The 25,784-nt window shown below is 47.3% G+C and overlaps 1 protein-coding gene and 1 pseudogene across 3 annotated transcripts in view; both read right to left on the minus strand.

Moving 5' to 3' along the window:
- Itgal (integrin subunit alpha L) overlaps positions 1-25,784 on the minus strand; it is a 42,982-nt gene that overhangs the window by 8,599 nt on the left and 8,599 nt on the right. For 2 of the 3 annotated variants that reach the window (XM_020158659.2, XM_020158683.2), the window contains exons 8-24: positions 24,775-24,907; positions 24,480-24,630; positions 20,671-20,744; positions 20,446-20,578; positions 16,957-17,108; positions 16,516-16,653; positions 15,650-15,847; positions 15,381-15,511; positions 12,828-12,988; positions 12,586-12,737; positions 9,565-9,654; positions 4,055-4,111; positions 3,891-3,961; positions 3,225-3,366; positions 1,631-1,741; positions 1,162-1,241; positions 971-1,057 (exon numbers count right to left, since the gene is read on the minus strand). In XM_020158659.2, coding sequence (XP_020014248.1) covers positions 971-1,057; positions 1,162-1,241; positions 1,631-1,741; positions 3,225-3,366; positions 3,891-3,961; positions 4,055-4,111; positions 9,565-9,654; positions 12,586-12,737; positions 12,828-12,988; positions 15,381-15,511; positions 15,650-15,847; positions 16,516-16,653; positions 16,957-17,108; positions 20,446-20,578; positions 20,671-20,744; positions 24,480-24,630; positions 24,775-24,907 — 2,061 coding nt within the window. The remainder of the gene's footprint in view (positions 1-970; positions 1,058-1,161; positions 1,242-1,630; positions 1,742-3,224; positions 3,367-3,890; positions 3,962-4,054; positions 4,112-9,564; positions 9,655-12,585; positions 12,738-12,827; positions 12,989-15,380; positions 15,512-15,649; positions 15,848-16,515; positions 16,654-16,956; positions 17,109-20,445; positions 20,579-20,670; positions 20,745-24,479; positions 24,631-24,774; positions 24,908-25,784) is intronic. The other variant, XM_020158664.2, reaches the window with a different exon arrangement.
- LOC109683049 (small integral membrane protein 12-like) lies at positions 9,669-10,735 on the minus strand (annotated as a pseudogene).

Raw genomic sequence — 25,784 nt, forward strand, 5'->3', positions numbered from 1 at the left:
ACCCCTGCCCTCAGTGTAGCCTGTACATTCCCTGTCCTCACACCTGCTCCCTGCTTCCTGCCTCTTTGCCCCACCTATGCCCTACTGGCTGCCTCCTTCCTGGCCTTTACGTAGTACTCCATCCTCCAGACCTCAGTCCAAGCCCACCTTCTCCATGAACCCTTTCATAATCTCTCCAAACCTACTCTGATCTTTCTGGGCTCTAATTTCATGTCAATATCATTTTGCTTGGTTGGCATTTAAGTTCAGAAGCACCGGAGACTTGAGTTCGGATACTGTCTCTGGCCTTATCTCACTGAGCCAACTTGAGAAAGTCAGTCTACTTTTCTAGTTTCCTTTGCAATAAACTAAAACATCCAACTAGAGATCCCCGGAAGTCCTTCACACCAGAGCATTCACTGGCTCTGTGTGTGCTCTTTCTGACCATAATGTAAGCTCCCAGGGACTGGTAAGGGGGATGAGGGAGTAGTGTGGGGGGTGTTACCTTTCTCCTGACTCCCAGCACTGCCAGCCCCAGAAAGGGGCTGAATCTAGCACAACTGAAAACAGTTGAGAGCTTAGTGGCAGCTTTGGAGTCAGACAGACTTCAATTCAGACCCTGGCTTTAGTCCTTCCAAGCTGTACGACCTTGGGCAAGCACCTGCCTCCTCTGAGCCTGTGTGTGGTCATTAATAAGACAAGGAGAGGCACAGCTGCCTCAGAGGAATGGAAAGCTGCAGGGAGAGCCAGCAAGCACGCGGTGTGCTGGCACAGGCTGACAAGGTAAATGCTGAGCTGACTCAGAGCTCTTAAACGGCCTCCTTCTTTGGAGCATTGAAGACCTCTGGAGTTGTGGCCGGGATCAGTTCTAACTGTCCCCAGGAAGCTCTAGAAAAGGAAGGCGACAGGTGCGGGGGAGCTCTGAGCAATAAGGCCAAGCCCTGGGTGGGAAGGCTGGGTGAGAGGAGGGTGGCTGTAGCTCAGGACTCACTCCTCAAGGAGGATGTTGATGGGGTACTGCACGGCGATGCGGGCAGTGGCCGAGTTGTCTTCCAGCAGGCTTGAGTCCTCGTTCTCACTGCGTGGCGGGGAGGGCAGTGTTAGGAGAAGGACACGGCCAGGTTGCATGGCAGTCAAGACCAAGCACAGGGGTGCAGCAGGGTCTTCCCAGGGCCTGCTCACCAGTGTACAGAGGCGTTCAGATCGACAAAGTCCTCCCAGGAACTGTTCAGCAGGGTATTAAACATCACGTGAACACCAACCTGGCAGGGCAGGAAAAGGGAAGGAAGACACAGGGCCTTTGGCACAGTCTGAGGGCCTCACAGCCCCAGCCGAGTCACCAGAACTGCAGTGACTATGCAGCAAGTGCTCAATACAGATCAAGCACGGGGGCTGGTGCTTCACCCTCATCGTACAGATGAGAATTGAGTCTTTAAATGGTTAAATCATGTGGTCTGTGCAAGAGCACAGAATGAATAACCCAATTCCAAAGTCTAGGCTTTCAGCCATGACACAGAGCAGCTCTGCACGCATCTCCTGGGGTGGGGTGGGCCCTTCCTGGCCAATTACCTGCTCCTTCCCCAGAGCTGACAGCTCCCTCCCCTTACCAGCTGTGGTCCCTGCTTGGTCCAGAGGGATGGACAACACTCACCGAGCTGCCTGCTTTGAAGATGGGAGAGCTCACATTGCACAAGAGAGTCCTGGTGGGGAGTCCCTTGTCCTCAGGAAGTTCCTCACAGCTCACAGGCATCTGGCTGTGTGGCTGGTAGTGAGGAGAGAGAACAGGGGCTTGTTGGTGGACAAGGCTCAGAGTTTCCCAGCAGCCATGAACCTCGGGGTGTGCCCCTGCAGGCCTCTATCCCTGTTATGGCACATTCTCAGAGGCAGGACCAGAGAATCAGAGGCACAGCTGGGTGCATTGACACATGGTAGCAGTCCTAGCTACTTGGGAGGCTGAAGCCAAGGGATCACTTGAGCTCAGGGCAGTCTAAGCAACGTAAGGAGACCCTGTCTCAAAAAAAAAAAAAAACCCAAACTGAACAAACAAAAAGCCAAAAATATTATGCTAGCCAGGTGCCAGTGGTTTCTGCCTGTAATCCTAGCTACTTGGGAGGCAGAGATTGGGAGGATCTTGGTTTGAGGCCAGACAAGGCAAACAGCTTATAAAACCCCATCTCCAAAATAATCAGAGCAAAATGGACTGGAGGTGTGGCTCAAGCAGTACAGGGCCTGGTTTGCAAGAGTGAAGCTCTGAGTTCAAACCCCATTCCCACCAAAAAAACCAAATGAAAAAGCACTGTGCTATGTGAAATAAGCCAGACACAAAAGGGCAAATACTGTATCATTCTCTCATTTATATGAACTCTCTAGAACATGTAAATTCACAGAAGCAGCAAGCAGATGACAGGTTATGTGGGAGCAGAGAAGTGGGGTGAGGAGTAATGTTAACAGGTTGGAGATGATGAAGAACTCTGGAAACAGACAGTGTGTTACTTACACAATACTAGAAATACTCAATGCCAATGAAGTGTGTGCCTGGGAATAGCTAAAATGGTGAAGTTTATATTACATGTATTTTATCACAATAAAAAATACGGAGGAAAATAACTATACGGAGAGCAAAATACCAATTAATTCAAATAAATACATGATGTAATATATGTACGTGTATAGATAAGCATATTATACAAATATGAAACCACAGACAGGGAAGTATAACAGAGAAACACCAAAGATGAAAAGGAGACCAGGTATAGTGGCACACATTTGTAATCCCAGCACTCAGGAGGATGAGGCAGGAAGATCTTGAGTTCAAGCCCACTTTGGGCTATATATCAAGACTCTCTCTTTCTCTCTCAAAAAAATTAAATAAATAAATAAAACTGATATTTAAATCATTCCAGGAAGCACTGTCTCTTGGGACCCCTGCCAGCTCTGTGAGCTGTACTCTTTGCTGCTTTTCTATCTCAATAAACTCTTTCACTTTACTCACAAAAAATTTTTAAAAAGCATTCCAAGATATTGTTCACAGACTTTGTTCACCTCTCTAAAGGAGGTAAGTCCATGTCACCAAGTGTACACATCCCCATCCCTTTTCATACAAAGCTCTCAATAACCGTGGGTGTCCCTGGCTTCACTTTTTGGTTGTGGAATCCGAGGCTCAAAGAAGATAAACTGTGCACCTTAGCTCATCTGATCAGATGAGGCCCTCGGACCTCTGCCCTCAAGAGCTGTCTGGGTCTCACCTTGAGCATCTCCACCTTTCGGAAGGACAGTCCCTGTGAGAACTGTAGGTTCAGCTGGACCCAGTAAGCATCCTCTCCTGAGTTACTCAGTGTCCACTCCACATCAAGGCTGGCAGAGGGCTTCAGAGGCAGGACTGTGGATCTGGAGGTGATGGTGGGGGGACAGGGAAGTGTTATGGTGGCCAAGATGAAGGAAGAAGAATCGAAGTGGGGACCTCAGAACTGTGGGATCTTGCAGGCTACAAAAACAAGGTCCTATAGGTAGGCGGTCAGTCCTGTATACAGGAGTTCCACGAAGGACTCAGATTTCTCAGAGAAGGCCCAGAAAGGGAGACGGTATCCCCAGCTGACACATCCAGTGGGTAGAGGGTTGTTGTTTTTTTTTTTTGTGGTACTGGGGCTTGAACTCAGGGCCTTCACCTTGAGCCACTCCACCAGCTTTATTTTTGTAAAGGGTTTTTTGAGATAGGGTCTCTCGCACTATTTCCCCGGGCTGGCTTCGAACCACGATCCTCCTGATCTCTGGCTCCTGAGTTGCTAGGATTACAGGTGTGAATCACCAGAGCCTGGCAAGGGGGTCTTTTGACTCTAGTCCAGCATTCTTTCCAGCTGCCTCAGGAAAACAGTGGCATTAAGAGAGGACCTGGGGGTTGAAGCTTTACAGACCTGGTAGGGGTAGACAGCCCCAGGTTTGCCTCACACTTCTTGTCCTCTCCACAGTTCTTCTCAAAGGGAATCTAGAAGAGCAAGAAGAAAGGACTGAGAGGTTCAGGCTCCAGACCTAGCAGGGGCTGGGCTCCAGTCCTGTGTCTGCCCCTCCTCCCCCTTACCTCCTTGGTCTCTGAGTGTAGTGAGGGTCTCAGAATGGGTGGCATGTCCTTGACCTGCTGAGCATGGAAGAACAGAGACAGGAGAGCTCAGCTGAAGCAGCAGATCCCAGGAAGGGGGAGGGGGCAGGTGGACATCAGGACTCACTTGGAATGACTGTGGTCTTACCCCCAGGAGCCAAGTGCCTTCACAGGGTTGACCCTGCTCTCCTGCCTGTGCCCAGGGCCATGTGCACAGCTGTCTAGCGGCAGCTTCCCAATGGGAGGCAGAGGCTCAGGGTGCCCCACTCCCTTCCACTGACCAAGACTTGGGCCTCCTACATTCCTCCAGCAGAAGTTTCTGGCTGTACAGCCTCTAGACTCACCTGCTTCCCAACAACCCTTTCTGTGCTTCTCCTTTGTTGACCCCTTGTCCTTCTAGGCCTACTTCTGTTTTGTTTTATTTTTGGGTGGGACTGGGGTTTTGAACTCAGAGCCTCATGCTTGCTAGGAAGGTGCTGTATCCCTGGAGCCACTCTGCCAGTCCTTTGTTGTGTTGGTATTTTCGAGATTGGGTCTTGTGAACTATTTTCCTGGGCTGGATTTGAAGCCTGATCCTCCTGACCTCTGTCTCCCAAGTAGCTAGGATTACAGGCATGAGCCACTGGCACCTGGCTAGGCCCACTTCCAGAGTTCTTAGAAGTTCAAGTAAAACTTTTTTCCAGCAATTCCCATGCTCCCATGTTTAGTCAGGCCCCTCGTGCTAGGCACCGGGTGACACACCAGAGAACAAAACAAACCTTCGTCCCCTCCTGATCTGGAAGGAGCAACCACCAGGCATTTCCAACAGTGCATTAAGTGTTATGACTAGACAAATATAGGGTATCTTTAGATCATGGAGAACGGACTCCTATATTAGACTTGGGGGAGGGGGTTAAGGAAGCTTCCTGAAGGAATGACATCCCAACTGAAATCTAACTGCTATAGTTTGGATCTGAAATGTTCCCCAAAGACCTGTGTATTAAAGGCTTGGTCCCCCTACCTATGGTTCAACTGGGAGGTGGTGGAACCTTTTAGAGGTGGGGCCTAGTGGGAGGAAGTTAGGTCACTGGGGGTGTGGCCTTGAAGAAGATAATGTGACCCCAACCCCTTCTTCTTTTTTTGCTTCCTAACTGCCATGAAGTGAGCAGGTTGCTCTACCATGCATTACCCACCATGATGGGTCTCACCACAGGCCCAAAGCAACAGGGCCAACTGATCATGGACTGGAACCTCTGCAACTGTGAGCCAAGATAACACTTTCCTTCCTTCCTTCCTTCCTTTTTTTTTTTTTTTACAGTACTGGGATTTGAACTCAGGGCCTACACCTTGAAACACTTCACCAGCCCTTTTTTTGTGATGGGTTTTTTTGAGACAGGATCTCACAGAACTGTGCCCAGACTGGCTTTGAACTGTGATCCTCCTGATCTCTGCCTCTTGAGTAGCTAGGATTACAAGTGTGAGTCCCTGGCACCCAGCCCCTTTTCTCTTTATAAGCTGATTTCCTCAGTTGTTTGTTACAGTGATGGACATTGACTAATACACTAAAGGATGTATAGGAAGGAGCCAAGTGAAGAGAATGGAGAGGAAGAAAGAACAGCATATTCCAAGCCCCTGAGGAAAGACAGACTGTGCCTCCTGAAAGGAGTCAGAAGCCACTCGGACTGGCTGGAACGCAATGCTTTAGAAGGTGAGGGAGACAGCAGAGTCTGGATTTTACTGAGCCTTGTAGGTCATGTTAGGGATTGAGGACTTTGTTCTAAGGGTACTGGGGCCATGGAAGGTTTTTATGGAATATCAGCTGTACATCCTTTAGGCCACATGCCAACCTGTCCATAGACTCTTCCTTGAAGGGCTAGAGTCCTGGGGGTCTCTGTTGACTGCAACTCCCCACCCTCAGCTCAGCTCTCTTATCACCCATCAGACCATGGACCATTGAGCAAGGCCTTGATCTTGCTTGGCCATCTTCCTGCCAGAAGCAAGGTCTACCTCCCCATTTCCCTTGACCTTACTAGCGTACCCTTCCTCCCCTTTTGTAAGACAAAACCAATGATACCTTCCAGGTGTTAGGGTGAACAAAAGGGAAGCCATGTTAGATCTGGAGCCCCACCCCCTCCCCCTTGAAGGTGGCTCACTGGAAACTCTCCACTTGGCCCTAAAGAAAAATAAACATCCACCTTTAGCCATTTACTAGAAACTCCCTACCTGGCCTAGAAGAAATGACCCACCCTTAAGCTATTATCTCAGGAGGGTCAGAGGGCCATTGAGGATTCTCCTGCCAAGTGACCTACCTGGGACTTCTCCACCCACCTCCTATATCTACCCCCAGTCTGTAAGCAGCTATGAGCTCCAGCTCTCTTGTTGGGGACCCACTCCACAGGGCTTCTTTCCAAGTAAACCCTGTGCTGGTGTTGAGCTGTCTTCCAGTCTATCTATTTTGTGCCTCATTGAGTCTAACACCAGGAAGTCTTTTTGACTTTGTGACATTGGATCTCTTTTCCCCTGAATTTCCACACAGTATGGTTTGGCATATAATTAGTGCCTATGGCAAAGACTGCTGGTTGACCACACAGAATCCTGATTCCCCTCTTGTCTTTAAAACTTTTTGTTCAGTGGTAGAGCCATATGGACAGAAAATGACTTCGCTCAGTCTCTAGCAGCTGGGTGTGATCACGTGACTAGGTTTTGACCAATAAAATGCAAGTGAAACTGTTATATGGATTTTTAAGAAATAATCTTCAAAGGAAGATGTGTGTGCTTCTTCTGTCCTCCTTGACAAGGTGCACACATGATGGCTAGAGCCTGAGCAACCATCTTTAATTTAAGCACCAGAAGGCACACAGAGGTGAAGAAGTAACACAGAAGGAAGCCACAATTGCAGATTTAGAGCAGGATAGGCAACTGGCAGGAAGGCCAGCCCCACCTGTTTAGTAAACACAGTGCTACTGCGATACAGGCACAGCCTCCTGTCCACCTACAGTTATGGCTGCTTTAATGCTGGAGAGGCAAAGTTGAGAAACGGCAATAGAAAACATGTGGCCTGTAAAGTCAAAAGCCTTTTGTGTCAGGGTGAACACAGGGCAGCCATGTTAGAACCAGACTCCCTACCCCTCACTGGCAGCTTATTCATCAGGTCCTAACAAACATCCACCTTTAGCCAGTTACTAGAAACTCCTCACCCCCTCAACCATTATCTCAGAAGGGTCAGAAGGCCAAATGAGGATTTTTCCTATTCAGTGACCTTCTCGGGGCTTCTCCACAAACCTCCTGTATCTACCCCAGTTCTCTTGCTGGAGACCCTCTTTGCAGGCTTCTTCTCCCCAGTAAAGCCTGTGCCAACGTACTGGGGCTTCTCTCGCCTATCCTTCCATGCCTTTTTTCACGCTAACATATCTGCCAACAGCCAACTTTGAGGCACAGAACTACCATATCAGCTTCCACTAACCTTTTATAGGAGGAAGAGACTTTTCAAAAGCCAATTTAAATATGACTCTCTGGGGTGGTGGTGTGGCTCAAGTGGTAGCGTGCTTGCCTACTAAGCACAAGGCCCTGAGTTCAAACTCCAGCATTGCCAAAAAAGAAAAAAAAATGTCAGTCTCTGTTGTTTGCTGCTTAGTTAACCTAACTAGTACTTTGCCTTGCCTAGACATAATGTTACTTCTTGGATGATTTGGGCGCCAATGCTTCAAATCCAACCAAGTCCAAGGTTGAGCTCCTTAGCTACCCTTCCAACAGACCTATGACCCCTCTACTGTCCCTGTTGTGTGTGGAGATGGGGAAAGGGAGACTCCAAATCCACCCATATCCAAGTCAGAAAAGGGTGCCATCTTCTGCCTTTCTCCCTACACCTCAACCTCCTGATGATTCTGTCTCTTCAGCCTCTCTTTACTGTATCTCCTCTCCACAGACACTGCCTTGGTTCAGGTCTTTTTGTTCCCTAGTAGGAAAGACCACCCCAGTGGCCTCCTTGCATCCAGGCTCAGATTCTTGCAATCCAGCCTCCACATGCTGCTGGGTTAGCTTCCTAACACATCTGTGTGACAACAGAAATGTCTCCTCCCCTCTCCTAACTCTCCTGGTATGCTGCTCCCCTACGCCCCCCACCAGGGCCTTAGTTTTGGCCATATATCCATATTCTGGGTTCATATGTGATCCAAGCATTGGTTTAGGGGTGTGAATATGGCGCAGGCCACAACAAGAAGGTCTTTCTTTTCTACTTGGAATTGCCTAGGAGTGAAGGTAAAGTCTGACAATAACAGTAACACAAGGATAATAAGTTATGATATGAAGAAAGACAGATTCCTGATATCCTTGTCTAGGCTCTTGGTTACAGATACATGGGAAGCCAGGACCCTCCCTCAATCTTAGAATCAGTCAATTCCCTTTTTGCTTAAGTGAGGTCTAAGCTAAGAGTCTAAGACTTGCAATCAAAAAAGCACAATGAGTTTGGTAATATTCCTTCCTTCACATTAAAATCTTTTTTTTTTTTTTGTGGTACTGGTGTTTGAAATCAGAGCCTCCACCTTGAGCCACTTCACCAGACCTTTTTTGTGATGGGTTTTTCAAGATAGGGTCTCTCGAACTATTTGGCTTTGAACTGTGATCCTCCTGATCTCTGCCTCCTGAGTATCTAGGATTACAGGCATGAGCCACCAGCTCCTGGCTCCTCATTTCCCTCAGGAAAGAGGCCAAACTCCTTAGTCCACCCTGGTCCCATCTTCCCCTCACTTCGAGCTCCCGTCGCCCCGTACCATGATCTCTGGCATCTTTATGTCTGGGCTCACATTTTGCCATCTTTCCAAATGGATACTTTCCCTTCTCCACCTGGAGATTTAAGTCTATGAATGGTTTCCTTATCCTCTCAGATTTCTGGCATAAGTCGCTGCTACCCTGTGTCTAAGTACCACAGCATCACTGTAGCACACTGTAACCATGACTTCTCCAACAGGAACTGTGAGCCATGCCAGGACAGGACCTCAGCAGAGCCAGTGCCCAGAAAAGGGCTTTGTCCAGGATTTCAGAAAAGGACATCAGGCTTTTGGCAGTGCATGAGGGCATGTCTCCCTACTTCTACAGCACCCCAATGTGGCTTTAAGGGTACCACCTGCCCCCAGCTGAATATCCATGGGCAAGAAGGCTAATGAAGGTCCCCTCTCCTTCCCTCAATAAAGGACAGGCCTTGCATTTCTGAAGTTCTCTCTCTGGAATTTGTGTACTGAGCAGTGTTAGAACCTGGTATGGTTTGGAGGTGATGCCTGGCAGGGAACTGGAGCAGGTTTGCTGAAGGGACCTGGAGAGTCCACCCATTATCACCTCTTCCTGAGAGCCACCAGAGCCACCTCCTGGCTCCCCTTCTTCCCAATGTCCTTCCAAATTAATTTTAAATACAAACTTCCTGCTTAAGTCAGTCATATTCAGTTTCTGTTGCTTACATTCAGCCTCCTGTATAACACAGTCATTCCTATTGCCCAATTTCTCAGCCAATCTCTTCTTACCACTCTTGTGTCCCTCGGTGTCCCTTCTTCCTCCAAAAGAGAGAAATTCAGGGAGACATTGATGGGGGAGATGAGGTCTTGAATGCAGACCTGAGGGTGAGAAGAACACAACCTATGTCATGTCTAACCTGTATCACAATCCTGACTCAGGACATGCCTTGTCTGCACTTTTTTTTGTGATTCTCAGAGTCACTTTAATCATAGTTTTCACTGTATGATAAGGATAGAAGATGGTGACTGTTTTCAAGTAAATTCCTCCCTGCCCCAAGGTAAACAGCTTGAGCTTCTGACAACAGGGAATCCCATCCCTGGGCTGACAACAGAATTTCAGGAAGAATGAGGATGAAGGAAAGGGCAGCCAGGGTGATGTTTGAATTTTTCCCAGTGCACACTGCATCTAGACACATAAATTCCTTCCTAAAGGAAACACCCAGATCCAGCCATTCCCACTGGAGGCTGCACTGCTTCCCCAAGGGAGACTGAGGGCCAGCGTTCATTTCATAACACTCCTCCTGGCAGTGCACCCACACAAGCTGGAAGTCTGAGCAACTGTGGCCCTCACATGACAGAAGCAACCTTCTTCTGATGGCCCTCAGTTGCTGCTGTCCGCCTGACCATAAAGGAGCAGCCAGTACCTCTGTGGTTGTGTGGTGCAGAAGGGGCCAGAATAAGCAGCAAAGCAAATCAGATATATGTTCTGGGGCTGGGATGCCATGGTGCAGGGGCAGTCACAGTCCTGTGGACCATAGGGCCTGTGTCCTCCATTAATTCTTCTCCCACCGGTTTCTGTTCAGGACGGCTTCAGGGGCAAATTTCAGCTTGTCCCGGTGTCCTTAGGGTTCACCACCTGGGTGTGTTCTCTGCCTAGCATCTCATCCAGTTCACTATTCTCCTGATGCTCTGAGATGCTCTTTTCCTCCTGCACAGGCTGGGGATCCTTCTCCCTGGTGAACCATTCCAAGTGGTAACCACAGCCCTGACCACGAAGGCTACAGGAAATGTGACACAGAGCGCATAGGTATGCACCACGGTCCAAAGCACAGGCCACATGATATCTGCTGGGCAGCCCTCACTCCTCTTGCGAGCCAAGAGCACAGCTTGGCTCCCAGCGACACGAGGGGTAGCTCCATGACCCCACCTTCTAGCCAATGTCTCTCTTCCCTTATCTGTATCTTACTTACTGATGATGAAATAACAGTAGTTAGCTAAGACCTTACTAGAAGTGAACATTTTTTCGCTACTTGTCAGTAGTGAAAATACATTTACTACATATCAGGAGTTTATAATGTACTTTGAGGTGCTTCGCAGCATAAGCCCCAATTCCATGCAGACATTACTACTCAATCCTAGCACTGTTTACCAGAGTCCTAATGAAATATACCACACTAGGCAGCCATTATTAAAGTTTGCACAAGAATATTCCAGAATAACTAGACTATCCTCGTTCTAGAAGACTTCATCCTTGAGAATAGGGATGGGTTTAGTCTTTCGTCTTTCCTTATCACCAGTGCCTGACTGGCACACTATAGGCACTTGAATCGTATTTCACCTAAACTTTATACTGATCCTAACTCAGAAGTGGTTATTACCATTTCCACATTCAATTTTTTTTTTGTGTGGTACTGGGGCTTGAACTCAAGGCCTATGTCTTGACCCACTCCATCCTTGACCCACTTGACCCATCTCAACCTTTTTTGTGATGGGTTTTTTGGAGATAGGGTTTCATGAACTATTTCCCTGGGCTGGCTTCGAACCATGATCCTCCCGATCTCTGCCTCCTGAGTAGCTAGGATTACAGACATGACCCACCAGTGCTTGGTTGTCTTCACCCTTTTATGAAATATTTAAGAAGCCATAATAATTTGTATCAATCCCTTTTCTGCATAGGACTGCTATAAGCAAAGTGCATCTTTCAAGTAGTTGTTCAAGGGCTGGAGGAGTGGCTCAAGTGGTAGAGCCCCTGCCTAGCAAGGGTGAGGCCATGAGTTCAAACCCCAGTGCTGCCAAAAAAAAGAAAAGAAAAAGAAAAAGAATTAGTAGTTGCTCAAACTAATACTAAAAATGATCTGGAATGGATGTTAATTATAAATTACCATGTGCAACTGGTAAATAATGCTATGTCATGATGACTGAATCTCCTGCAACCATTAAAAACAACTATGAAGCCAGGTACCGGTGACTCATGCCTGAGATCCTAGTTACTTAGGAGGCAGAGATCAGGAGGATCATGGTTCAAAGCCAGCCCAGGCAAATAGTTCACAAGACCCTATCTCAAAAAAACCCAACACACACACAAAAAAAGAGTGGCTCAAGGTGTAGGCCCTGAGTTTAAACTCCAGTACTGAAAACAAACAAACAAACAAAAAACCCAAAAAACAAAGCTATGAAGGTGAGCACATGCCAGTAATTCTAGCTACTTGGGAGGCTGAGATCAGAGGATCATGGTTCAAGGTCAGCTTGGCCAAAGAGTTCTCAAGACCCCATCTCCAAAATAATTAAGAGCAAAATGGACTGGAGTTGTGGCTCAAGAGATAGAGTGCCTGCTTTCAAGTACAAAGCCCTGAGTTCAAACCCCAGTTCAACCAAAAAACAAAAACAACAACTACAAAATCGGAGTAGATGCGTCACGCGTTAATATATGATGTGAGGAGGGAGTAGGGGAAATGGTAAGTATGTTATAATCATCAGCATGGTTTTTCTTTTTTTTCTTTTTTGGTTGTACTGGGCTTGAACTCAGGGTCTCACACTTGCTAGGCAAGTGCTCTACCACTTGAGCCATGCCGCTAGCCCCACAATTATGTTAAAAATGTCTGTGTGACTATAGAAAGGATTAGAAGAAAGTAAGAAAAAGGGTGCTATCCCCACTATTGTACAGCAGAAGAAATGGCAGTACAGTATAGAGAGATCAATGTAGTCGTCACCCAGATGGATGGTGACAGAGCTGAGCCTGCACCCTGAGCTGCCTCTCATTGAGGTCTGTTCACTCACCCCTTCCAGGAACCCCAGCACTTGCTCCCTTACCGGAAAGTTAAACCAGAACTTCATGCAGGTCTTGACTGGGGTGACAGGTGTGATCCCACTGAGCTCGTGTCTTCCTCCTGGGAACAGTCCCCGGCTCCTGGTCCGATGGCCATCCAGCTGCAGAGTGTAGGTAAGGTTGGCCAGCAGGCGACCTGGGTGGGGTGAAAGGCAGAGTTGAATGGTGGGGGATCCTGGAGTTTGGAGCGGGCAGTGGCTCTGGAGAACAGGTGGACAGCACTGACCTTGGAAATGAGGGATGAGAGGCTTGATCTGAAAACAGACAGTAAGGTTAACGCCTTCCTTTGTCTTGTGACTGGCTGAGTAGGAGCACTCCACCTCATGCACTGGGATCTCAGCTGGGGAGAAGGACATCTCAGTGACAACATCTACCACAGGACGGGAGCTGTAGGGCAGAAAACCACCAAGTCTCTTCCTGGATTTCAACTGCATACCCCAGAGGCTCCATGCAGCACAGTCCACAGGACTCTCCTTCCTAAAAGCTGACCTCCCATCACTGTCTCCTCTCAACAATGATGACAACTGATTAGGGCTCCCTAGTTCACTACTGGCAGCCTTTTGACTCACTTTCCATAAAGAAGAGTGAGCTTGGTGGACAAGGTAGTTCACACCTCTAATCCCGGCTATTTGGGAGACAGAGAAGGGGGTGATCAAGATCCAGCCTGGCATAAAAACATGAGACCCTATCTGAAAAATAGCTAAAGCAATTTTTCAGCATGGCTCCAGTGGTACAGCACTTGCTTAGCAAGCACAAGGCCCTGAGTTCAAACCCAAGTACTGCCGCAAAAAGTGAGTTTTAAAAAAGGAAAATGGAATGGGACTGTAGCTCAGTGGTAGAGTGTTCCCCAGCATGCGTGAAGCCCTGTGCTTGATCCCCAGCACCGCAAAAATAAAAAATAAAAATAAAATGAAAGGAATCATGTTGAGAGACTTCCATGCTTATAGCCATCCAATGATACCATACGATAGCTAGGGTAAAGTTCAGAGCCAGTGCCGTGGCTCACACCTGCAATCCCAGCTACTCGGGAGGCAGAGATCAGGAGGATTTTGGTTCAAGCCAGCCCAGGCAAATAGTTCAAAGACCCCATTTTGAAAATACCCGACACAAAAATGGGTTGGCAGAATTGCTCAAGTGGTAGAGCCCCTGCCTAGTAAATGTAAAGCCCTGAATTCAAACCCCAGTACCACAAATAAATAAAATTCAGCCTTTTCATTATTCATGCCATACATCCTGTCTCTCTAGTTCTATTTCCTAAGCCCCACCCCCAACCAGGCTATCAATACCATTTCTGCACAGGACTGCTATAAGCAAATGCATCTTGGGTATTTCAGCCTTCTCTCATGTCAAATGTATGGTGTTGGCATATCCTGGGCTTTCTACAAAGAAAGCTCTTAGGCCTGGCACCAGTGGCTCACACCTGTAATCCCAGCTACTCAGGAGGCAGAGATCAGGAGGACCAGGGTTCAAAGCCAACCTGGGCAAAAAGTTTGTGAGACCCTATCTCAAAAAACCCTTCACAAAAATAGGGCTGGTAGAGTGGCTCAAGGTGTAAGCCCTGAGTTCAAGCCCCAAAACCAGAAAAAAAAAAATGTTCTTAAAATAGATTTCTGCAAGCCTAGCTCTTTCTCATCATTCACTTCCCAGTTCAAATATCACCAACTCAGAGAGGACTTTCTTGGCCACCAAATCTTCAGTAGGCCACCCCTGCACATGTCTCTCTGTTTTCCCTGTGTCTCTATCTCCTCTGTGGTTGAGAGAGACAGGAAATGAGACCATACTCATTTCCTGCTCCTTCAGAGCACATATTACAATTCGTAATGACCTATTTATTTGTTTAATTTTATTTTTCAGTACTGGGGCTTGAACTCAGGGCCTACAACTTGAGCCACTCCACCAGCCCTTTTTCATGATGGGTTTTTTAAAAATTGGGTCTCATGAACTATTTGCCCAGGTTGGCTTTGAACTGCAATCCTCCTGATCTCTGCCTCCTGAGTAGCTAACATTACAGGCGTGGGCCACTGGCACCTGGCTGTTTAAATATTTTTATTTGTATCTTCACATACTCTAGACCCAATGCCTGGTTGTATATTCAAGGTAGAGGTGATCAGGAACCAGGGCATAGCTCAGTGGCAGAGCAGTTGCCTCGTATGTATGAGGCCCTGGGTTCCATCTACATTCCACAGGAGAATAAAAAAAGTAAGAGAATAAGCAGAAACAACGACCTTGATATTTCTTAATTCACGTTTAAGGGCTGGGGATGTAGCTCAGTGGTTCAGTGCATGCATAGGGTCCCGGGTTCCACCCTTGGCACTACCAAAAATTTAAAAGGCACAACAGGTCATCAATAAATAGCTATTGCTGCACTTACCCTGCAAGTGCAAGGTCCTGAGTTCAAACCCCAGCATAACCAGAAAACAAAAACCAAAATCTATTCCCTGTACTATGTTCCACTCGATGCTTCCAACAACTCTAAGATAGGGGGTAAGGCAGGAAATGTCACCAGTACTTCAAACATGAGGAACTTAGGTCCGGAGAACCTGAGTCACCAGGTGTAATATCACATGTTGCTGCTTGTTTAGGAGGTTTTAGCGTCAGCTACACCAGTGGCCTTCATTGAACCAGGACTAAGACATGAAGCCTCCATGATAGAGAATGTGTCTCCCAGGGCCGGGTGGACACCACACAGGCAGAGCTGTGAAGCATTTAGCACAGTGCGCGGTTCACTACTCAAAGGCAGAGCCAAGATTATCAGAGGGACTCAGAAATCCCATCTTACCTCAGCACAAGCACCTGGCCCTCAGCCCCCACAGCCACATCTGCCAGGCCGTCCCCTCCAAGGTCCTTCACCCCATGGATTGAGCGTCCGAACCACCGAATCCCTGAGAACACCTGGGACCCTTCTATCCTCTGGGAGCAAGAGAGAAATTCACGCTAAGCTGGGGAGAGGGCAGGTGGAGGGTGGAAGTCAGGCCAGGGGCTGGGGGTTGGGCTTGGAGAATTCCAGGTGCCTGGAATGGAGTTTAATGGGCAGGTGTGACACCTCACCTGACTTGGCCGGGGGCTGAGCCCACCACTCTGTCCACTGAAGATGTATACCGCCCCCTGAGCCTCCAGAGGGGCTCCCACTGCCACGTCCATCAGTCCATCCCCATTGATGTCTGCCAGGGCAGTAATGGCCGCTCCAAACTGTCCAAGGGGGTGGCCAGGATCTCCCTGTAGTTCTGAGACCATCTCAAACCCCAGCTGGGAAGAAGCAAGGAGACAGGTTGAATCTCCATCACAGCAGTCTTCACCAGACTCAGCATTATGAAGGTACTTCAGTGACAGTGCTAAAGAAATGTAGGATGCTGTCCCTTACAGAGTGACAATGGTGCTATCAGACCAACACGGGTCCAAGTGCAGTCACATTTTGTACTGTCTGTCTGACCTTGTGGCTCTAGAAAGTTTTCTTTGCAGTACTGAAGTTTGAACTCAGGGTCTACACTTTGAGCCACTCCACCCCACTTCTTTTCTTTTTTCTTTTTTTTCGAGATAGGGTCTCACAAACCCAGCCCAGGCTGGCTTTGAACTGTGATCCTCCTGATTTCTGCCTCCTGAGTAGCTAGGATTACAGGTGTGGGTCACTGGCACCTGGCATGTCACACAACCTTGATAGCTGGGTGATCCCATTTGAAAAATACTGCTTGTTGGATTTCAGAAAGTGATCAAAGGCTAAAATGAGGTCATACATGTCTGCCACTAGGCCTTGCACACATCTGCCCCAAGAAGTGTTAGTTATTGTCTGTCTGTTGTTTGAAAGGTTTGATTTTCATGTGCTCAGACAGGAAAAGCTCTTCAGAAGAAATGAGGCCTGAGCAGGCCTGTGCATCTCTGCTTCTCCCTTTCCACCTCACTCAGGGCTCTGCTCCCACCGTTTTCCTCTGGTAGATGAATGCCCGGCCTCCTCTCTGCTCCCCATAGAACAGGGGGGCTCCAATCAGTAGCAACTCTGTCTCCCCATCTTGGTCCACATCAATGCCACACAGCTCTCCACCAAAATAAGAGCCAATCTGTAGGGAGAGGAAGATGTTTGGAGAAGAGCCCAGAGGGCAACAGGAAGTGACAGGTTACCTCCTATCCCTCAACTGCACCATGTCCATCTTGTAGTCCCTCAAAAACAGGTTCAGGTCCTGGACCACCCTTGGAACCTATGTGAGTTGAGAACAGGATGGACTCTTGGAAATTCAGGCCTATCTCAGAGGGTTTGGTGAGTAACAAGTGTGCCACACAACAAGGGAACAAGTGTTCAAAGGAAATGGGGAATACTGTCTCACTTGCCCCTGACCTACAGGTGCCCCTTGGGCCACGCTCACCTGGGTTCCATCTATTTTCTGGACCTGGCTCCAGTGACCTCTGTCCTTTGGCTCTTGGAACAGCAGTACTTGCCCTACATGCTGGTATCGGGGGGCTCCAGCTGCCAACAAGGACGTGGGCCCCTGCGAGGACAGCCAGATCACCGTGTAGCCTGAGGAGAGAGAGTGAAGGGCTTGGAGCTAGAAACAGAAAGGATGCTGGGAGAAGGAAAGACCTAAAGGGAAAGGCTCTGGGAAATCAAGCTCGTTGCAAAGAGGCATAGGAACAGTTAGAGATTTCTTGAGAAAGCTACCATGTGCTCCGAGCAGCCCGAGTCCTGCCATCCTAGCCCAAGGCTGCCCTTCTCAAACTGTGGACAACACGCACGCACACCCAGGGAGAAGCAGCCAACTGCCACAGGTTGAACATGGCACACTTCTGAGGCTTAATTCACCTGAGGACTGGTAACAGAGATGGCATTCCTTTTTTTTTTTTTTATCATTTTTACATTTACTCACATGTGTATACATTGTTTGGGTCACCCCTCTCTTTTTCTGTAATAACATAAAATTGGATCTGTTAATAAGAACATAAAATTGATATGAATATTAAAAATAAATCAGAAGCTGGGAGTGGGAGCAGCACACCTGCAATTCCAGCACTCAGGAGGCTGAGACAGGAGAACCTCAAGTTTGAGGCCAGCCTGGGGTACACATCGAGACCCTAAGTGCCAGTGGCTCACACCTGTCATTCTAGCTACTTGGGAGGCAGAGATCAGGAGGACTGTGGTTCAAGGGCAGCCCAGGCAAAGAGTTCGAGAGGCTCCTATCTCCAAAATAACCAGAACAAATAGACTAGAGGTGTGGCTCCAGCATAGAGAGTCTGCTTTGCAAGTGTGAAGCCCTGAGAGTTCAAACCCCAGTCCCACCCCATCCCCCAAAAAGGACAGGAAACTTGAAAAACTTCCATGCTTAGAGATGTCACTTTTAGGCTATCTTCAGGTTGCAGGAAACAACCCCAAGACTGGGCTGCAGCTAGGAGCCATTCAAAAGGAAAACCTCTGACTCCAAACACAACTGATGACCCTCCTCTGCTCTCTGCATAGACCAACCGAAAGTAAGGAAAGCAGAGCTGTGTGAGGCTCTATAGTCCATGAGAGGAGGAGCAAAGAGACAGAGCCACAGCCCTGTTCAGTACAGTAGCCTGCCTTGCTCATGGGCTTATTACACATGGTTTTGGCCCAGTGTGGTAAAAAAATAAATAAATAAAAATTTCAGAAACAGAAGTTTAAAATTTTTGTATGCATATTACACAGTTCAGTTGACGTGGAGAAACTTTTAGTTCCTTGTTATCTCAGTTGTGTTTAAATCATTGTGTGATCTGTTAAGTGTTTCCCTGCTCTTAATATTCCTGCCTTTAAAATCTGAGTCCCCAAAAGCAAACGGTATGGAAAAAAAACAAGGTAAAAGTTAATGTGCTCAATTTGAGTGATAAAGTGAAAACGTTAGGTTTGTTGAAAGGCGCACATCTTTAGTGGATGTTGGGCAGTGTTGTGGGAAAAACGAGTCAAGCATCTGCAGAAAAGTACGGACTCTGCATCCTGACATTCGCAGTTTTTCCTCAACAGAAGTCTCCTTGGAATCATATATCTGCCAATACCAAAGACTTACAGTACATCTTGAAGCACAAAGATAAAGAACTTGCTCTTGGAAATCAAAGCTAATTAAATCCAAGTGCTATGATTCCCTATCTGCATGCTCTACAGTAAAATATGCCATGCTCCTGAGCCTCAGTTGTCTAATCTAAAAAAACGGGAATGTACCAACCTCATCGGGTGGTTCTGAAGAGTGAATAAAACCGTGGACGTAAAACGCTCAGCAGCACGTGAATAACAGCTGAACTGAGAGCTGAGGGCCTGTAGCGTAGCAGATGCTCAGGTTGTATTCGCACATACATATCTGTACGTGTGTGTGCATGCGTGTGTTCGGGGGTGCTACCTCTTCAGTGAGCAAAGCTGCTAGGCACTGTACATTATGCTTAAGAACAGAAAAAAATCACCCTGAAGGTACAGTGTAAACACAGTGGATTATGGAACAGACTACCTGGGCTCCCCTAGTAATTCTGTAACCGTGGGCAAGTTATTTAAGCTCGAATGCATTCATTGTCTTCGTTTCACTATCTCTGCAAAATGGAGATATCAAAAATACATTCTCACTGGATCGTTGTAAGGATAAAATGAGGTATATGTTAATACATGTAAAGCCTTTATTCTTTTTTCCTTTTTCTCCCTCTCCCTTTTTTTTTTTTTTTTTTGTATACTGGGGTTTGAACTCAGGGCCTTATGCTTGCTAGGCAGGCTCTCTATCATTTGAGCCACTCCCTAGCCCTTTTTGCATTAGTTATTTTTCAGATAGTGTCTAAGATGGCCTGGACTCAATCATCCTACTTAGCTGGGATGACACATATGTGTCACCACACCCAGCTTTTTTGTTGAGGGGGGGGTCTTGCTAACTTTTTGCCCAGGTTTCCTCAAATCCTCCCAATTTCAGCCTTCTGAGTTGCTGGGATTATAGGCATGAGCCACTATGCCCAGCCTCTTTTTGTTTTTTGAGACAGGATCTTGCTGTGTGGCTCAGGCTGGATTTGAACTCTCAATCCTCCTGCCTCTCCTTCTCTAGTGCTGGGATTATTGTATACCAGGTGTATGTATAGCACAGTACTTGCTCAATAAAAAAATGTCCAAAGCAGAAAAGAAAATCACTATGTTTTAGGTCCTTTAGAAGTACAGATACAAGAGAAGTAGCACCAATTTTTCTGAGGAAAAGGTCAATAAGACCTTTGTATTCTGAGAATTTAACAGAGGAGTGGCCACTCCTACGCAGTAGTTATGGAGGGGGGTGGAAGAAGAAGGTGGTTCCCTGAGAAGCTCATAACTGAAAGCAGCTCTAGCCCAGGGCTCTTGGAGCAGCTCATGCCTTGGGGCACACTGACCGTATGAACTGAACTGAGAGCTGTAACCTCAGAGCACAGCGTGAGGCCCCACCACTGCCTGACAATGCATCACCTTGGGTGGACCAGCTCCACAAAACTGTGCAGAAATAGTGTTCAACAGTGCCACCGTGTGGCAGATATATGCAATAGCAATTGTAGGTTGACCAGACTCTTCATTTCCTCTATGAATCTTTCTTTTCTCCTTCCTTTCTTCCCTTCTTTCCTTCTTTCCTTCTAGCCCAGGTAAGCTTTGCACTATCTCTGGGGAATTAGCTTGTTCTGGGAGGGGCCATCTCTCCAGGATTAGCAGGGCCCCAAGATGCCATAGCATCAGAAAATAGAGAAATGAAAAATACACAGATGAGCAGTTATTAAGGAAAAATTAAGAATGTTTGAACCATATTTAAACCCTGAGTTTGTTTATGTTGGTTGATTAATTGCTTTTTTATTTTGAGAGCCAGGCTACTTCCTGGCCCCTTCAACCAAAAGAACCCAGCAAAAAAAAGAAAAGTACTCACCCAAATAGCCTGCTCTTGCCTCTGCTGTCAGGGGTTCATTGCCAACAAAGATCTCATCCTGCAGGTCTGCCTTCAGGTCCAGAAAGCCCCCGGCCCAGTCCTTGGCTCCAACTGCGCCTATGACCACATGGCCCTGCCCAGGGAAGGAGATAAGGGTTGGAACCCTTCTGAGCCAGCTACATCCCCACAACATACCTCAGCTCATCACTTCAGGCCACCACGCACCTTGCTGAGGTCTGCACTGATCCCACTAGACGAAAGCTCCATGTTGAAGGACGTCAGGTCCTGTTTGCTGGTGCCTGGAGGACAAAGGAGGGGAGAACAGGCTGAGATCCACAGAGCAACAGAACGGTGACCCTCGTGGGGCTCTGGGAAGGAAACACAGCATTTGATTGGAACACAGTAAAAGCAGGAAGGTGGGCATTACAGTTGGAAAGATGAGAGGTGTGGCCTAATGCTGAGTGGGCTGTCCCTTGTCCAACTACAGGAGTCCTTGTACCTCCACCTTAGCAGTCCTGAGATATAGCCCTCAATTGCCGCTTTGACTCAGGCTCCCCACTTCCATGGATGGCATTCCCACGTAAGGAAGCTGCTAAGAATCTGGGAAAGAACCCTGTCATATCTCCAGCATGCCACCAAATTGTGATGGTTCATCTTCAAGACATCTGTCCCCTTCTCTGAATAATCTGTGCTGCCTCACTTGGGGCCAGACCATCCTCATCTCTTGCCTGATTAAGCAATAGCTTACTAATTTGATCTCTTACTCTATTCTTACCATGCTTTCTTTCCATAGAGCAAGTCAGAGTACCTATTTTTTAAAAGACGTTTATCAGGCCATACCTTTCCTTCTCTTAAAGGACTTGTCACAAAAAAGAAAAAACAAACAAAAAATAATAAAATAAAATAATAAAAGTCTTGTCATTACTTCCCACTGCTTCTAATACTAAAATACAAATTCTTTGGAGAGTCTGGAAGGTCCCAATCTCCTCATTTCTCTCCTCTCACATCCACTTTTTGTGGGGGGGCAGAGGATACTGAGGTTTGAACACAAGGCCTTATGCTTGCTAGGCAGGCACTCTACCACTTAAGCCACACCCACAGTCCATTTTCTTTTAACAATTTTTCAGGTAGGGTCTTGCATTTCTGCCTGGGGCCAGCCTCCTTGATGCTCCTACCTAAGGCCTCATTTGTAGGTAGGATCACAGACGTGCCACCACACTCGGTTTATTGATTAAGATGGGGTCTCACTAACTTTTTTTTGCCTCAACTGGCCTTGAACCTCAATCTTCCCAATCTCTGCTTCCTGTGTAGCTGGGATTACAGATGTGAGCTACTATACACAGTGCATCCACTTTTTTCTGTTCTAACATACCCTTGTCAATCTCCTTGCCTTTGCACTTACCCCTTTTTTTTTTGGTGGGACTGGGGTTTGAGCTCAGGGCATCTAGACCTTCAGCCACTCTGCCAGCCCCTTGAATGGAATGTTCTTTGTCAACATTCCTCACCTGTTGCTTGATTCTCATGTTTCATGTCTCAGCTCAAAAGTCATTTCAGGGTGTATTTTATCTTATTGGCCTGCCCAGCAAATGTGAGGCCTTAGGTTTGATCCCCTGCACCCTACCCTCAACAAAAAGTCAGGAATGTCTGCCTCCAAAAGCCTATCCAAAGTGGCAAGCAGCGCTCTGCTTCCTCTATTTACCCCAATCTCATTGTTTCATTCATTCTCTTCATAGCATTTGTGACAATCTTTTTTTTTTTTTTCGGCACTGGGGTTTGAACTCAGGGCCTCACGCTTGCTAGGCAGGTGTTCTACCACTTGAGACACTCTGCCAGTCCTTTTTTGTGCTGTTTTTTTTCGAGACAGGGTCTCCCCAGCAATTTGCCCAAGGCTGGCTTCAAACTGCGATCCTCTTGATCGCTGCCTCCTGAGTAGCTAGGATTATAGGCACCAGTGCCTGGCTGTCACAATCTTTAATGATCATGTTTGTTTTCTTGTTTACCACCTTTCTTTATCCAATGTGAGTATGAGCTGTACTCTCAATATCCCTGAGTATTTTCTTCACAGAGACTGGGACGTGGTTGTTGAAAGCATGAATAAAAAAATGACAATAAAGACTGCAGGCATGGCTCAAGTGGTAGAGTGCATGCCTAGCAAGGGGGAAGTCCTGAGTTCAAATTCCAGTACCACCAAAAAAGAAAATTTCAAAAAAATGGAACTAATACCACCAACCTTTCAAAGATGCCAAGATAAATGGTTTAAATAATAAAGATAACGTGCTTCTTTCACATAAGTTTTCAAGAAACATAGCAAATATGGTCATTTGTCTACTCATTGAATAAATATTTAGAATAGTGGAGTATCTGATATCAGAGATACAAATGGTGAATAACCAGACCTGCCATGACAGACCTCACACTTCAGCTTGGGACAGATTTAGAAATAGTCTTTACAGTGGTAATATAATCAAGTTCAAATGAGGTCATTAGGCCGAGCCCTGATCAGTACAACTGGTGTTTTTGTAAAAGGGGAAACAGAGACAGATACACACAGAGGAAAGGGCACATGAAGAGACACAGGGAGATGGCCAAGTGACTGGCATGATGCACCTCCAAGAGGAGGAATGCCAAGGAGGGCCAGTAAACACCAGAAGCAGGAGTTCGAACCCCAGTACTGCTGAAAAAACAAAACAAAACAAAACCAAAAACACCAGAGGCAAAAAAGACACGGAAGGGCTCTCTTCTAGAACCATTACAAAGATCACGACCCTACAAACCCCTTGATTTTGGACTTCTAGCCACCAGAACATCAAGGTGACGAATGTCTGTTGCTTTAAGCCATACAATCTTTGGTACTTGGTTACAGCAGCCCTTGGGAACTAACATAGCAGCTAAAGCTCACATCCCTGAGAAGCTGGTATGAATAGAAAAGAACCATGAGCCTCAAAGAAGGGAGTGATCTGGCTGAGGTCACACAATAAGCAAGAGATGGAGTGGATTCCTGAACAGGTCTGCTGGGTTCCATCCCACGTATCACACTGCATCTTCAGCTGAGCTGAATGCCAAGGCTGCACCTGGCAGAAGGGACTTCTCTGGAATCATGTATCTTGCAGCAGACAAGGTTGCCTGGAAAAATGCCCCCATCACCAGTCCTCCATCTGGTGAGTGCAATAAAAACCTATTGTCCAGGCACCAGTGGCTCATATCTGTAATTCTAACTATGTGGGAGAACAAGATTAGAAGGATCGGAGTTCCAGTCCAGGAAAAAAAAAAATTTGTAAGACCTCATGTCAATGTAGAAAATCTGAGCATAGTGGCTTGTGCCTGTCATCCTAGTGACAACAGGAAGAGTAAAATAGGAGGATCAAAGCTGAAGCCAGCTTGGGCAAAAAGCGAGACCCCCATCTCCAAAATAACCAGGGCAAAAAGGACTGGAGGCGTGGCTCAAGTGGTAGAGTGCAAATGCAAAGCCCTGAGTCAAACTTGAGTATTACCAAAACAAATAAACAAACAAACAAAAAACCTTTTCTTCTAGGCTGAGGAAGAGCTCATGTGGGCTCCACACAGCTACTGCCAGCTTGCCCGTCTGAAGTAATGTGAGGCCTAAGACAGGTGAAAATGAGGACTAAGAAGAAGAAAGAAATTCACAGTTATCCTCCAGGGCTCAGAAGACACCCACAACACACAGGACAGTTTGGGCCCCATCCTGGATCAAGCTGAGCATCAAGAGGAAACTGGAATTTCAGACAGAAACGCAACATTACAATCCGCACCTGCATCTCCTGCTCCTAAATTCCTCCTTGAGGTGATTTTTTTGTCTTAGGTGAGTACTTAGCACAGTGTCAGATACCCTGTGCTTGGTATAATTCAGTGTACCTCTAGCTGGTGAGATTTGTTTTGTTTTCTTTCAGTGCTGGGATGAAACCCAGGGCCTCACGCATGCTAGGCCCGCACTCTACCATGGTGCTACGCCCCCAGGTCCCTGGGGAGTTTTTTAATACAAACTCTGAAACTCTCTCCCAGGGTCTGGCACTCACCCTCAATGACATAGATCTTCTTTTGCAGTTCTGTGAATAGATCTTTGAGCTTCTCAAATGTGTCCAGAATCTTTACAAACTCCTCTGTGGGTTTTGAGGCAAATTTATGGAGTGTCTCCTGACTTTGTGTGGTACTTAAAAACTTTCCGATCTGTGAGGAAGAAAAGAGTGCAGAGCTGGCCTCTCCCAGTCTCACATCAGTTTGTCACAAGACCTCAACCCAAGGCAAAAGGGGACTGGGGCTTGGAAATAGGAAAGCTGAGACATAAGCAGCAGCAGGGGCCGGCGGTCATACCCCAATGATGTAACGGATGATGTCTTGAGCTGCGTCAATGTTGCCAGTGTCAGTGGCCTCCCCGTCGGTGATGATAATGAGCACTTTGGTGGCATCTGGCCGGGCTCCCAGCTCTTTCCGGAACACCTGAGTCCTATGTCCAGGAAAGGAGGGATGTAAAAGACACACCCCAAACCAGGGCCTGAGGTCCCCTACACCCTGCTTGCTCATTAAAACACCACCCTGCTGATTATGCAAAAGTTCTTCTGACAACCCCCAGGCAGGAATTCCAAGCCTTTGGCATGCTCCTCTGACCGCCTGTCTCCATCCTGAGGCTCTTGTCCCCTCCCTCTGGACCACTGGTCTTCACACTGTGTCCTGGGCAGCCCAGAGGGGACTCTAGCTCATGGGCAGTGAAGTGAGGTTTAGTGAAGGGTGACTGCGGGCTCCATCTACCCACACAGCAACCACCCTTTAACTCGCTAGAAATGTGTGTCTAGGTGAGGTTTCAGTGGGAAAGAAGGGCTCCACAACCAAGGAAAACCGGGAGTCACTCTTCCAGAGCAAGTGTTTTCAGTAGAAAGACCCCCCCCCACTCTGCCCCCACTGCTTATAGAGTTCAGCTGCAGCAATTAACCTGGTGAATCTAAGTGGCCTGTATTGGTGTCGATTGAGTTCAAGGAAAAGACCATGTTTTGCTGGCTCACGCCTGTAATCCTAGCTACGAGGAGGCAGAGATCAGGAGGACCGTGGTTCGAAGCCAGCCTGTGCAAACAGTTCCTCAAGACCCTATCTTGAAAAACCCTATCACAAAATAGGGCTGGTGGAGAGACTCAAAGTGAAGGCCCTGAGTTCAAACCCCAGTACTGCAAAACAAAACAAAACAAAAAACCCGTGTTTCATTCACTGCTATCTTTGGCTCTCAACACAGGGCAGGAACTCAGCACACATGAGAGAAAAGAAAGAAGCAAGAGATGAATACTGGAGAGACCAAGGCTCAATGTTCCTACCCTGTCCACCCCACCTTCTGA

The sequence above is a fragment of the Castor canadensis genome, chromosome 17 (genome assembly GCF_047511655.1).
Source record: "Castor canadensis chromosome 17, mCasCan1.hap1v2, whole genome shotgun sequence".
Classification (NCBI taxonomy): Eukaryota; Metazoa; Chordata; class Mammalia; order Rodentia; family Castoridae; genus Castor; species Castor canadensis.